The sequence below is a fragment of the Camelus bactrianus genome, chromosome 8 (genome assembly GCF_048773025.1).
Source record: "Camelus bactrianus isolate YW-2024 breed Bactrian camel chromosome 8, ASM4877302v1, whole genome shotgun sequence".
NCBI lineage: Eukaryota > Metazoa > Chordata > Mammalia > Artiodactyla > Camelidae > Camelus > Camelus bactrianus.
Genome location: NC_133546.1, coordinates 45,940,101 through 45,954,016, shown reverse-complemented (window position 1 = coordinate 45,954,016; position 13,916 = coordinate 45,940,101). Strand labels below are relative to the sequence as shown.

At 46.9% G+C, this 13,916-nt stretch overlaps 1 protein-coding gene across 6 annotated transcripts in view; it reads right to left on the bottom strand.

Annotated features, from left to right (window-relative positions):
• SCML4 (Scm polycomb group protein like 4) overlaps window positions 1-13,916 on the bottom strand; it is a 127,633-nt gene that overhangs the window by 13,499 nt on the left and 100,218 nt on the right. For all 6 annotated transcript variants that reach the window (XR_012508678.1, XM_074368549.1, XM_074368548.1 and 3 more), the window contains 2 exons: window positions 9,061-9,351; window positions 982-1,127 (listed from right to left, as the gene is read on the bottom strand). Coding sequence is in view for 5 of the 6 variants with exons in the window: in XM_074368549.1 (XP_074224650.1) it covers window positions 982-1,127; window positions 9,061-9,351 (437 nt within the window). In the remaining variant the exon portion in view is untranslated. The remainder of the gene's footprint in view (window positions 1-981; window positions 1,128-9,060; window positions 9,352-13,916) is intronic.

Here is a 13,916-nt window from a genome sequence, read left to right as displayed (position 1 = left end):
TGTAGAGAAGAATAACGCTCCCTCTCCTCCCCACAAGAGGTCTATGTGCTAATCCCTGAAACCTGTGAATATGAGCAGTTACCTGGCAAAGGGGAATTAAAGTTGTAGATGGAATTAAGGCTACGAATCAATTTATCCTGGATTACTGGAGAAGGAGGGAGACAATGCAATCACAGGATCCTTAAAAGTGGAAGAAGAAATCAGAAGAACCAAAGGGCTGGCAGCCTAAGAAGGACTCAGCTTGATGTTGTTGGCTCTAAGGATGCAGACAGGGAGGTAGGAGCCAAGAATGAGGGAGGAGCTAGATGCTGAAAAGGCAAGGAAATGAATTTTCCCCAGAGCCTCCAGAAACATGTCAGACCCATCAACACCTTGGTCTTAGCCCAGTGAGACCCCTGTCAGACTTCTGATCCACTGAACCGTAAGATAGTGAATTTGTGTGGTTTTAAGCTACTATCTTTGTGGTGACTGGTTATAGCAGCAAATCTAAAACTGACATAGTAAGCTTGGCAGGTAAAGTATGAATTCTTACCTTTTAAAAACTTGTATCATCTTTATATATTTTAGAATCTCCTAAATAATTATACAAATACCTGCTAGCTGAAGGCTATCTATGAGCCAGGCACCATGCTAAACATTCGATGTGCATTTTCTCATTTAATTCTCAAAGCAGCTTAGGAAGAGGCACTATTAAGTTTGCTGGCATACTGTAGGGGTGCTATAAATGTTTGTTGAATGCACAGATGGACGGATGGGCAGGAAAACAGACACTCCCGAGAAAGGCTGAAGTGAGGGAAAAGATGGGACAAACATCCCTTAAAAACAAAACTATGTGGTGGTTCTGCTCTGAGAAAAGTGTGCTTCCATCTGGCCTCCCTTGAGTGGTGCCCCCAGGGCATAGTGCAGGCCCCCCACCCCCACCCCAACAGCTCCCTGACCCTCCCCCACCGTCCTCGCCCACCAGGCCCACCACAGGCGTACGTGCTTCCGGAAGAGCTCCACGTGGGGCCCCAGGGCCTGCGGGTCAGCATCTTTCACGAACCAGACCACGTCCTCCACAGACCAGGTGGACGGGTTCCTGCTCCTTGGCCGCCGGGCATCCTGCCCTTCCGGAGAAGGGCTTGAGGCTGGATGGGGAGCACAGAGAGGGAGGCCGTGAGACAGTGGGCCAAGGGCCTTAGCGCCCCACTTGGCCCTGAGTGACCTCCTGTGACAGAGAAAGGCTCTAAATGCCTGCTCTTGCCAGGATCCTGGAGCACCAAGGCCATTCCTAGAGGCAGCCCCCCGCCCCCACCTGTGTGGACGTTCTCTGCTCTCCCGGGCGCTAGAGCGTTGGGAGATGGCTGTCCTTCAGCAGGCTGAAATGCTGATCCATGTTAGAGTTCTAAAGACCCTCCTGCTCAGTTCCGTCTCAGTGGGCCTGGGTCTCCTGGAACCAGGTACTTGGTGACAGAGAACCCTTGCTCCGAAGAAGTTCCAAATAGGCCTCTGCGGTGCTGTGAGGCCAAAATGACTTCAGGTCCTTTCTGCCTCCGCTCGTGTCACACTGAGACAATAAAGATGTGGCACAATGGAGGGGAATTTTGGTGCTTGTCCTGGGTCTCTGCCACCAGGCCGTGGAAGCCCTGTCTGTGAGATGTCTGTGCCTTGCTCTGCACGTGCAGAAAGAAGACGTCGCTGTCTCACTCACCGCCCCATGTTCACACTGAGTGCCTCCAGCCCTCCGTCTGTCAGAGCACTCACTCCAGTCTCCCAGCTAGACGGGGGAGCCCTTGACTACAAGAGCCCAGTCCTGCGCCTGGTCTACAGCTGGTCCCTGATCAGTGACTGCAGCATGAGTTGCACTGTTGCATCAATGCACTTCCCACATGGCAGATTAAAAGGTGCAGAACTAGTGAAGGAGGAAGGGTAGTGGATCAGAGGCCTGGCAATATTTAGGGGGTGACTTTTCCTCTGTATGTCCCAAACTAACTCATCCTTTGTCCAGAATCAGCTTCTCTTCCTATCTCTCATGTTTCTAAAACCTCTACCTCCTGCCCCTTATTTGCTCCCTGCATTTGAGTATTCTGAAGCTCTTGGAATAATGCCTCTCACACTGGCCTCTTGCCTTCCATCCCTGCTTTCCCAACCCAGGATCCTCTTACTCAACCCCCTGCAAAGGTTTTCTAATAGGTATCCTCACCCCGGGCTCCCTTCCTGCTAGAGCAAAACTGCCACTGTCTCATGCTCTCCCTAGTTCCAGCTCCACCTGTGCCCCTTGTGAATACCCCTCGCCTGTGCACTGAGTCCACACTCTAGTGCAAGGTCAAGGGCTCCCTTTGGTCTCAATAACATCTTTCCTGCCTAGATGGAGGGAAGAGCAATCCTGGCACTGCCTGTGACTAACTATAAAATGGCAATGCTCTCCACCTGGAAGGGCAAGTGTGAGTCTGGAAATAACGTCAGGGCTGGGCCTGTGGCTGGCCTGCATGAGATGGTCCTCAGAGGGAAGGAGGTGCCCTGCCTGTCTACCCGCCCTCCTGCACAGCCTGTCTGGGTACACTGGTTGTGACCGTATGTTCCCCCAGCACCCAGCTTAGCTGGTGCTTTTGCTTCTCTCTGGAAGGTGTTTACCCTCCCTCCTTTTCAAAGAAATTCTCTAAGCCATCGAAGCCCTGGTAGACCCCTTCACGTGTAGCATCTCTGTGTCCTGCCATCTGGATGCCGCCTTGCTCTACCTTTAACCCCCAAATCTTTGCTTGCTCTTCTCTTAAGATGCTCTCTACATTCTGCCTTATGTTACAAGTGTGCATGTGCTTGTCTGTAACCTCCAGTTAGTTTTAATTTCTGGAGAATGATCTTTTTCATCTTTCCCCTATTCATTCCACAAATAACAACAGGGCATCTCTTCTGTACCAGGTCCTGGGCAACGTGTTTGGTGAAAAATGGGATCCTCTCATTACAAGGTTTATAATCATTGACTCCTCCACAGTTCCAAGCAAAATATTTGTACATATAAGTTTAATGAACATAAAACGAAAGAAACAGTACAAGTAACTCTTATAAAAAGCTTTGTGTAAGTAATCCTTAATCCTATTTTCATCTGAGCAATGAAGCAGCTTCCCTACAGAATAATTCTAAGTTAGAAGCTGAGAAGCGTTCACTTCCATTTCCCTCCTTTAATCTCAGAGTGCAGTGGTTTTTTGCTGTCTCTTTTTTCCCTCTTCTTTTCAACATGTTTGAGAAGTGCATGGGTCTCCATTAGTGCTGAGAAAAGTACAGCATCACGTTTCTGAGTTTGTCCTAAACACATAATGTTTGATTGAGAATTGGGATTTCTTTGAGATTGTCCCTGCCTTTTCCTTGCTGGACCTGCAAGGGTCCCCTAAGTGGCACGGGGTGGGGTGGGGCACCTTGCCAGGAAACTGTTCACGCACCCCGGGGCCATCTGAATGCGGATGCATGCTTATTAGACATGATTTCACTGCATTTAAAGACATCTGCACTCAACACAGGGAGGAGGCATCACGGAAATCGCATTTGCCTTTGGATCCCGCCCCATTGGAGCATTGGCAGCAATCAGGGTGATAATAGATGCTCTGATTACAAAGGTGGGACATCTTCAGTGCCAAGAATGATTTTAGAGTGATCAGAGCAGAGGTCAAATCTAATTCCCTGTGTTTGACAGGAAGGAAAAACACCAGACCGACTCACAGCCTCGTTCATGGAGCCTAAAGTCCTTCGAGTAAGGTCAGGGAAATACCTTCCCGTAAGCCACAGCCATGGGGCTGAGGACGAAGACTGGCTTGTCTTTATGGGGGAGGCTCTCCAGGTGATGAATGTGGAGTGAAGTGGCTCCGCTCCAGGTGCCTGGCACAGGCCGTGGGCATTTTCACTTTCCCAGGCTGGGGCAGCAGCAGCGGGGCCTGGCTGGGGGGCCTCTCTGAGGGGCCAGTAAGGTCAGTCATACAAGACAGAGAGCAGCCGGAAGCCTGTTGCACTTCAGGAGCTGCTCAGGATCCAAAGCACATCAACTCACTCTAGAAGGAAGAGAGAGGGAACTTTCCAGCGGCATGGAAGCGGCAGGGCCTTTGCAGTGGTCTGTGCTCACAAAGGTAAGTGCACCAGCCCCTCCAGCTGCTGCAAAGGTGTCAGGAAGACAGATGGGTCCAGCCTGATGCAGCCAGGCCAGGCAGATGAGACTGGTCGGCGGTCAGACATGATGGATGTGAAACAATCTTGCTCCTAAAGGAACAGAGCATGCAAAGCGCTCGCCAACCTCCTCTGTGGGAAGGTGGCATTCTCCAGGGAGGAGACCATCGTGCATGGTCAGATCTGTTCACTGGGCGCTGCCAGAGACATGTGTAAAGTGAAACCCAGCTGTGAACGGATGTATAATGAAAGATGGTGGCGGCTGTTTCTAACACTGAACTCACATTCACCAGGAATAGAATGACTATGAATCAGTGTCTAAAGCAACCCCAGACATCTTCACAGCACAGGTTCCTGAGCTGCTGCCTGTGAGTCGCCCCCTGTCTCACACATACCCACCAGCACATACATAATTTCCTTTTGCTCGTTCATAATTCAGAGAAAACTTTTTAGCTGACAATAGAGTCATGGGGAAGAATGGAAGGAACAATGAGGTGTAAGTCAGAAGTTCCCACCACCCACCCGCTTTGTGAGCGTCTCTGGTGTGAAGTAAGGGAGCTGGGAAGGCTATCTGAGGTCCCTTCACACCACAGGATGTCCCAGGCAATACTATGGAGCTACCTGCTCACACATCTGAAGCCCTGTCAGTGTGTTCATGTGCGAAGCACAGTGAATGCAGAGCCAACAGCCAGGACTGGAGCCCCTTCCTGGCCCTAATCATTCTATTCTCTGTGGGTCTCAGTTTCTTCATCTTATTTCTCAAGAGTATTGTAAGAATCAAGTGAAGATGTGGCTTTGGGCTAGAGCCTGACAAGAAGCATCCTGAAGGGAAGCCCATCAGTCTCCAAAAGGGGTCCCTCGGGGTCCTTCAGTATTGTTGACGACTGTCTCTCTGGAAATGGACGCTGTCAGAGAACAGGACCACGTGTCCTGCTCACAGCTCCATCCTCAGAGCCCCTGGCATACTGTGCTCAGGAAGTATCTGCTGGCCAGGACTGAACAAGATCTCTGAGTCTTGGTTGTCTTGCCTGTCAGACAACTACCATGTTGTGAGGATTAAAGGGGACAATGTGAAGCATTAAACAGAAAGACTTACTCAAAAAGTAGTTGCTATTCTTCTTATTACACATCATTCCATAATGGCCAATAGATTTGTCTTCCTAAATCCTGTGGCCATCAGCTCACTTCACTGTTCAGAAATATCTGATTTCCACAGAGGACAGAAAGTCCAATCTGCTTGACATGAATCCAAAATCTCCCAGCGTACTTTCCCTCAGTGTCCCTGCACAAACTCTTTTCTTTCCTCAGAATGAAAAAGCCCTTGCCACACCTTCACTCATTCCACCCCCCATGAAGAGTGCTATCCCAGTTCTTCTTTTTCTGGCTGAGTCATTCTCTATCCATCCGCAACGCCATACCCTATGGAATCAAACTCCAACCCATGGAAAGCCTGAGGTGGGAATAACAATGCCAGCTGCACTTCAGTTCTGAAGCCTGGACCTACTTGTGGCTGGGAATTCTACAGCATGTCCTGTTAAATGCAAAAGTCAGGAAGCTTTGTTATCCAAAACCCCGTTATCATTCTTGGGGATTATATCTTGGATGAAAGACAAAGGAGAGCTCTCCAATTTTCACCTGAGTAGCAGCAAAAAACAGGAACATGTCCTGTGAACATACCCCCTCAGAGTCCACTGGCAGAGGCAATAAGCCTGATAGATCAAGGCAGCAGGAGGCTAGGGTAAGTATTCACAGGGAAAGAAGCCTGGGAAGTTTGTCATGTCACCGATACCTACTGTCCTGCCTGCAGCCTCAAGCCATTTTCTGGCTTCTGTGGTTTTAAACCATTTTGATTTGCACCATGGGGGAAAATCCACTTCTGGGTCCCTTCCAGGTTTATGACTTGGGTCAAACCTTCTTAAAGAGATATGGTTTCTTAATATCAACTGCTTTCACTTGGGATGCAATTTCAGAGCAAGACTGAGCACTTCTTTGGGCAGAGGGAAAACTTAACAGTTCTCCAGAGAGCCCACAGCTGGCACCTGGACTGGCAGCTGGGTGACAAATAGGTAAGGAAACCAGAGGTTTTCTCTCCTACTCTAATATACTGTCAATCAGTTCAGCATGGTTTATCTCCGTGGTTTCCAAATGTGTTTAGCTGTACAAACTCTGTTCAAGAAACACAAACGTAGAACCTTACTCTGCAAATGTAAAGAGACCCTGGTTAAAGAGGGTGGTGTCTGCCCCTATCCCCTCCCTATGCTCCCCTGGAACCTCAGAGGGACCCCTGGACACCCCCTGAAACCAGTGAGCATGGTTTGAAAACCCCTGAGGCAGTTTTGAAAGACACAGGCTTTAGAGCCAGTTGAAGTCAAATCCTGGCTCAACACTAGACTGACCTTCTCTTGATCTTCACTTGCTTTATCTGTAAATTGAATATAATAATACCTTCGACAATAATATATACACCTGCTATAATAATAAGTTATAAAATACAACTTATAACAAGTTGTAAGTAATGTGTGCAAAGTGTCTGGCCCATAGTAGGTACTCAATAAACAGCTATTTAGGATATGTCTTGAACAAGCAGGCCCCTTTCCTGGGGCTGCAGAGGATTCAAATACAAGTGAGAGACCTCAGGAGGCTGTGAGTCTGGCTCCTACTATGGGACAGGGAAGAGGAAGTACTAGAGATGAGGAGCAAAGAGCCACAGTAGGAAACAGGAGGGAACAAACATTTCTAATCAGGAGTGGCTGAGACTGCCAGTTGCCTGCCCAATTTTTTCCCACTTCTTCCTTTGCAATAGGAGCCCTGATTTCCAGTTAGGATCACGATTGATTAGAATTGAAACCATACTTCCCAGCTTCTCTTGCAGTGAGTGGTCATGTGACCACATTCTGGACAATGAGATGTAAGCAGATGTGGAAACCACTTTCAGAGATTCCAGCACCACCCTCTGTCCTCTTACTCTCCCCAAATCTTTCCTCTGTCTTGATGCTAAGAATATGTATAGCCAGCTGGCTCTTTCTGGATCTGTGGTTCCACGTACCATCCTGAAGAAGGCACTGATTAAACGGAATCTTCGGAATATCAAAGAGTTAATGCACTTACAAAGGGTGAATAATTTCATTTTTCTTCAGTGTATCACAAAAGCTCAAAAATGAACTTCAGCTGTTACATCCTGCAGCACTTTACTCCAAGGAGCCTGGGTGGTGTGTGATTTTGAACATCCCACAACCCTGTGGGGTCCTGCTGATTATAAACTAGTCTAATTTTCAGCATGTCAGGCAAAAGGTCTCGTGACTATTTCTAAGTTGTAAAAGAGACAATCAATACTCAGGTTACAGTTAGTGGTTTGCTTGGAGTGGAAGGCAGCAGGCGCTGGTGGGCTCTGTTTCTCTGTCCTCACCCAAGATTCTGAGAGGCACAAGTCCTGCGCTAGCAAGGCTCTCCTGGGATGCAACCGGGGCTCCGACAGAGAGGGCTTTCTCAGATCCCCCATGGCTGAGGGAACAGTGCCCTGCCCCTTGGAACTTCCGCCCCTCCTTGGCCAGCAGAGGCTCATCTGGTGTGGTGAGGCTCTTTGAGGGGAGCGTGTGGAGGACTTTGGATCATAATAAATAGCTCATTGCTGCGGCTGTCAGGGCTATGGATGGACACCTCCAAGGCTCGGAACAAAAATGCCAAGAAGACAGTCAGCCCACGGAAGGCACCCGAGGGGCAAGATGAAGACTCCCTGACTCCCTGGCCTTGGGCCTCCGTCCTTCAGCACTTCTTCAGTGTGGGGTTGATGCGCCATGATCTACTGAGGGGTGGTTCACATGATCTGTGACCACTAACACTTACTGAGCTCTTATTAAGTCCTAGGTCTTGTACTAAATACATATTGAACTTATTTAATCCTCCCAACAAAACTATGAGGTAGGTGCTGTCATTATTATTCCAGTTTCACAGACGAGGAACTGAGGTACAGAGAAGTTCAGGCTTGCAAAAGATCACAGGGTCAGGAAGTAGCATATCCAGGATTTCAATCTGGGCCGTCTGGCTCTGCAGTCCATGTGACTATACCCTCGAGCCACTATTCATTAACAAAATACTGAAGCTTGAAAATGTGTTTTTTTTTTTAAGAACATAAATCAAAATGGATGCCAAGCCATCCTGAGAATGACAGCACTTTCAGACACTGCATCCCAACAAGCTAACTCTAACGGGTGAGGCAGGCTTGGCATCACAACCAGCACGGGGGCAATTTTATCTAACTCTGGTTCTGCCCACGTATCTGTGCCCTGCAAGAGTCACCCACTGTGCAAGAGAAAATGCTTTACCAACCTCTGGTTCTTCTCCTCCTGGCACAGAGCTAGTCTACACCGCTCAGACTCCCTTAGAGTTAAGTGTGGTAAAATGGCCAGCTCTTGCCGACAGAATGTGAGTGGAAGCGGTGGGTCACTTCCAGGCTCTAGGGAAGTGCATGTGCCTTCTCCATTTGCCCTTTGCTTTCTACCCGCCAGAGGCACAGGCGTGGAGGCTGTAGGGAGAGCAGAGCCACAGACAGATCCGGGGTCCCTGAACCAATCAGGACACCCACCTTGGATGCCTGCATAAATAATAAACTTCTGTTGTGTTTGAGCCGCTCTGCATTTTAGATTCCACTAACCCTACACCTAGCCTATTCTGACACACCATCTTCTTTGCTTACGGTCAAAGGTTGAAGTCAGCTGCCTTCAAGAGCAACAAAAATCCATGAAGGGGTTTGTGGAAACTTCTAATTCTCCAGTGTTCCCATGTTCAAACAGCAGCCCCCCTACACACACACACACACACACACATACACACACACACACACACACACACACCGTCCCTCCACATTTGGAAGTCCCAGGGCAAGGGCAGAGGAGGTTAGGTCGTGGGGAACCCGGGCAGGCAATATGTTACCACATCTGTTTCCTTCGAGAGAGGTCCCGTTTCTCTTGGGGCTGCAGCCAGGGGGCCTCAGCCCAGGTGTTGAGGGGCCTCCAGAGGACATGAGGCTCATGCGGGGACCACCGGCAGTGGTGGCTGAGCCTCCCCCCAGGTGGCCGTCACCGGAGTTCTGCCTCTTGCAGTAGAGCGACGAGGAGGCGGGCAGGGAGCCCCTGTGGCTGAAGGCGGAGGCGGAGGGATCCACGCTGTAGCGGTGCATGCCGGCGGGGCCCACCCGGCACTCCTCGGCCGTGACTGTTTTCGCTGAGCAAGAAGGCAGGACAGAGAAGCAGAGATCAGAGAGCAGGCAGTTCAACAGGCCACCGGGCGCTCAGTCTTGGCAAAACTTTTCCCAGCAGCACGGGGCCCATCTGTGGGGATGGGCGATGAGGTGGAATGGACCTCACGGCATATTTCCAAATACCTCGCCTCCTGGCAGATGGACACCTGCCTCACCAAGGAAGCATATCGTAGGAGGGACCAAAAGATGTGTCCCTCCATGTTCGGAGGAAAACGGGATTATCTTGGTTATTGGTGCCTTGGACATAAAATTCAAACCAAGCTTTCTTCTCCTCCATGGCTCTGCTGCTCCGGCAGTCTCTGCCAGCTTGTCTGAATCTCCCTGCTCCCTCTTCTCTTGCCCAGCACCACTGCCTCCCCTACCGGGCCCAGGATTCCTCGGAGAGATCAAGCCGGAGTAACAGTGTTCCAGAGTTGGAAGAAACAGCTTTGGCCTGGGTACCGACACACATGTGATGCTGCTTCCTCCCTGCACTTTTAGTCACAATTCACATGAGGGGAGGGACCTTCCACCAAAGATAGCAAACTGGGGGCACAAATGCTGATCCAGTGGCCCCATGGCCACATGTATAGGTCTATGTTCAACTGATTTCCAACAAAGGTGCCAAGATCATGCAAAAGGAAAAGAATGGTTTTTTCCACGACTGGTGCTGGGACAACTGGATATCCACATATAAACAATGAAGTTGAATCCTTGCATCATACCATGTAGAAAAAATGAACTTGAAATGGATCAAAGACCTAAATATCAGAACAAAAGCTTATAAAACCCTTAAAAGGAAACATGGGGGTAAATCTTCATGACCTTGTGTTTAGCAATACATTCTTAGATTTGACACCAAAAGAATGAGCAACAAAAGAAAAAAACAGATCAACTGGGTTTATCAACATTTAAAACTTTTTAATTTTGAAAGATTCTATCAAAAAAGTGAAAAGATAACCCACAGAATGGGAGAAATTCCTTGCAAATCATATACCTGATAAAGAGAACTCCTATCCAGAGTATATTTTTAAAATGCTTACAACTCAACAATAAAAAGACAAATAACCCAATTAGAAAAATGGGCAAAAGACTTGAATAGACATTCTCTTGAAGAAGATATACAAATGGCCAATAAGCACATGAAATCTTGTTCCAAATCATTAGTAATTGGGAAATGCAAATTAAAACCACATTGAGGTACCACTTCACAATCACTAGGATGATTATATTCAAAAAGCCAGATGATACCAAGTGTTGGTGATATTGTAGAGAAACTGGGACCCTTATATGCTGCTGGTGAGAATGTAAAATGATGCAGCCTTTTTAGAAAACAGTTTGGCACTTCCTCAAATGGTTAAAAGTAAATTCACCATATGACCCAGTAGTTCTCCTCCTAGAGAAACCGCAAGAGAAATGAAATTTCCACACAAAAATGTATACGTGAATATTTATAGAAGCACTATTCATAATAACCAAAGGTGGAAACAACCCAAATAGATATCAATTGATGAATGGATAAACAAAATGTAGTATATCTATACAATGGAATATTATTCAGGCATAAAAGGAATGAAGTACTGATCCATGCTACAGTGTGAATGAGCCTTGGAATGCTATGCTAAGAAACCAGGCCACAAAAGACCACATATTAAATGATTTCATTTGTATGGAATGCTAGGGTAGGCAAATCTATAGAGACGAAAAGTAGATTAGTGGTTGCTTAGAACTTAGGGGTTAGGGGAATAGTGGGGGTTCTTAGCTAAAGGATGTGTGGTGTTTGAGGTGTTAAAAACTTTCTACAATTGACTGGGGCAATACTTGCACATATCCATGAATATACTAAAAACCATTGAATCGTATACTTTAAATGGGTGAATTATATGATATATGAATTATACTTCAATAAAGCTATTTTTAAAAGGTCATTGCAGAGGCCCAATGTTTGGTTGTGAACACATTCTTGAGACTGTTGTATGGTCAGGTCTGACACCACTTTGGCCACTAGGACACAGGGAATCTGAGCAGCAAAAAGTGTGCACACTCTGCGCCTCATGCTTTGTGGCTAATGCAGTGCTGCATGATGACTTCAAGAAACTGGCAGTCTGCACCTGCACCTGGATGGCCCCTATTGCATCTTCCCTCCGGGTCAGAAGACATCAGCAGGAAGGACCTGGCTATGGAACTGTATACTAGGCTGCTTCCTGAATGGACTGAGGAAGAGGAAGACTGACATTTACCGAGCACCTACTATGGCGCAGCACATTCCAAACCAGTGAGCAGGAAAGCTGCCATTACATTCCCTTTGTTGGAAAGTTTTCATCCTCTAGGATGCTAATCCTTTTGGTGTCCCCAGTGGCAGGTGCTCTGGTATATATGAGGAAGCTACTCACAGTGTCTGGCATGGTGCTTGGCATACAAAGGGCACTCAATAAGTATTTATTAAGTAGACATTTGGGCAGTAAGGCTGCTGTTACACAGAAGATACATTAAAATTCAGATTATAAAGGACTAAATATAAATGCTTCATGTTAGATGCATGATAAACAATGAAAAAAGGCCCTAACTAAAACATTCATTCTATTTATTAAATATTTTAAACCCAAATTAAATATGCCTATGTAATTCTGGTAGTCTAAGGTAGAAATGCAGATAGTTCACCAATCTGCACTATAGCTGGAAAATACAGATGCAGATGGAATATTGTTCTCCTATGACAATGTGGGGAAATGGGGAACAAGGGAGCATGGATTTTATTGGTTTAAAAACTGCTGACAACCATGGGTGAGATCAAAGGTAGTAAAAGCCAGCTTCTGGGCTATGATCCAAACGAATTCATCGGAAAGTAAAATCGACTTGAGAGACCATCAAGCAATAGTCCTCTACCCAGCAAAGGATGCACCCATGATTCCGAAGGCAGCCAGGTGCACAGCCGTGGAGACCAGACCACCAAGCCCCAGCCGTGATCCTGCACAGCCTGTAGCTCCCAGGAAGCCTAGGAGTGATTAGCACGTTCAGGTGCACACACCAGGGTGCTGTTCAGAATTGATGAGACGCATCTGCTCAAACCTGCTTAAAACAGCCTTTTCCTCACCTTTATAAATAGCAGTGCTGACAATGACATCACACCTGAGTGTAAAAATGACTGATACAATGAGGGCCATCATCATGCAACCATAGGGCTGGAAAGGCCCTTCACAAAGCACCCAGCCCAGCATTTTCCCAGGTGTTAAATATGTGCCACTGGTGGGGCAGGAGTGATTTTTGGTGATACTTTGGTCTATTAGTTTCCAAAGGCTGCAGACACTACCACAAACTTGGTGGCTTAAAACAACAGAAATATATTGTCTCCTAGTTCTGGACACTCAAGTCTGAAATCAAGGTGTCGGCAGGGCCGTGCTCTCTCTGCAGGCTCTAGAGGAAGATGCTTCTTTGCCTCTACCTGCTTCTGGTGGTAGCCAACAATCCGTGGTGCCCCTTGGCTATAGACACACCACTCCAATCTCTGCCACTGTTGTCACATGGGATTCTCCCTGGGTGTGTCTGTATCCAAATTTCCCTTTTCTTGTAAGAACACCAGTCATTGGATTAGTGTACATAATCCAGTGTGAACTCATTTTAACTTCATTACATCTACAAAGGCCCTATTTCCAAAAAAGGTCCCTTTCACACATACCCATGGTTAGGACTTGAACATGCATCTTTTTGGAAGACACAGAAACAGGTGAACATTATTTTTTATAGTCATATGTTTTAGTGTACAGCAATAAAATATAATTAGCCCATCAAACTATATTTTAATGATAAGGTATCACTACTTAAGATGACTAAAGGCTAAGACTAAACAAAATGAATCCATTTAAAGGAATTTCCTGAGGAAACACTTCTATAGGTTTTACTTAAATATAGCAAAAACTGTGAAGGTGCCTTGAGCTGACCCCAACTCTTCTTTTCAGGCAGGGTGGTGTCTCGAGAGGAAAAGAAAGTAAATAACTGAGCCTCTCACTGTACACTGGAAATTGACACAACAATGTAAAATGACTATAATTCAATTTTAAAAAATGTTTAAAAAAATAACTGAGCCTCTTATTTTAAAGTTTCCCCAAAGAGATTTTACAGCTTCCTCACAGTTAGGTCGTTGTGCCACAAACCTCACTGCCTGAAACTTCTTCCTTACATCTAACCCCAATTCCTCTTACTTCAGTTAAAAAGATGACTGCTGGATACATACCCTTTATAATTAAAACCGTTAAGTCATCCAACATGCAGGTTAAGATGAACTATAGGTATGCAGAACTTCTAGCAGCTTAAGAACTTTAATAAAATGTGTCTCGTGAATTGTTTGTTACCTAAAACCACTATTTAAAGTTGGTAAAAAGAAGGATCAAATCTATCCTTGTAGAGAGGTAACTACACTTTTCAAGTGTTCTGTGGCTGACTGGTGAGTGAACACCAGATGGGGCCAGCAGACCTGGGATCGTCCAGCGTGAGTGCCCTGCACGGATCTAAGCCCCGCGCACAGACTCGCGGCAAACCACAGGGCTGACAG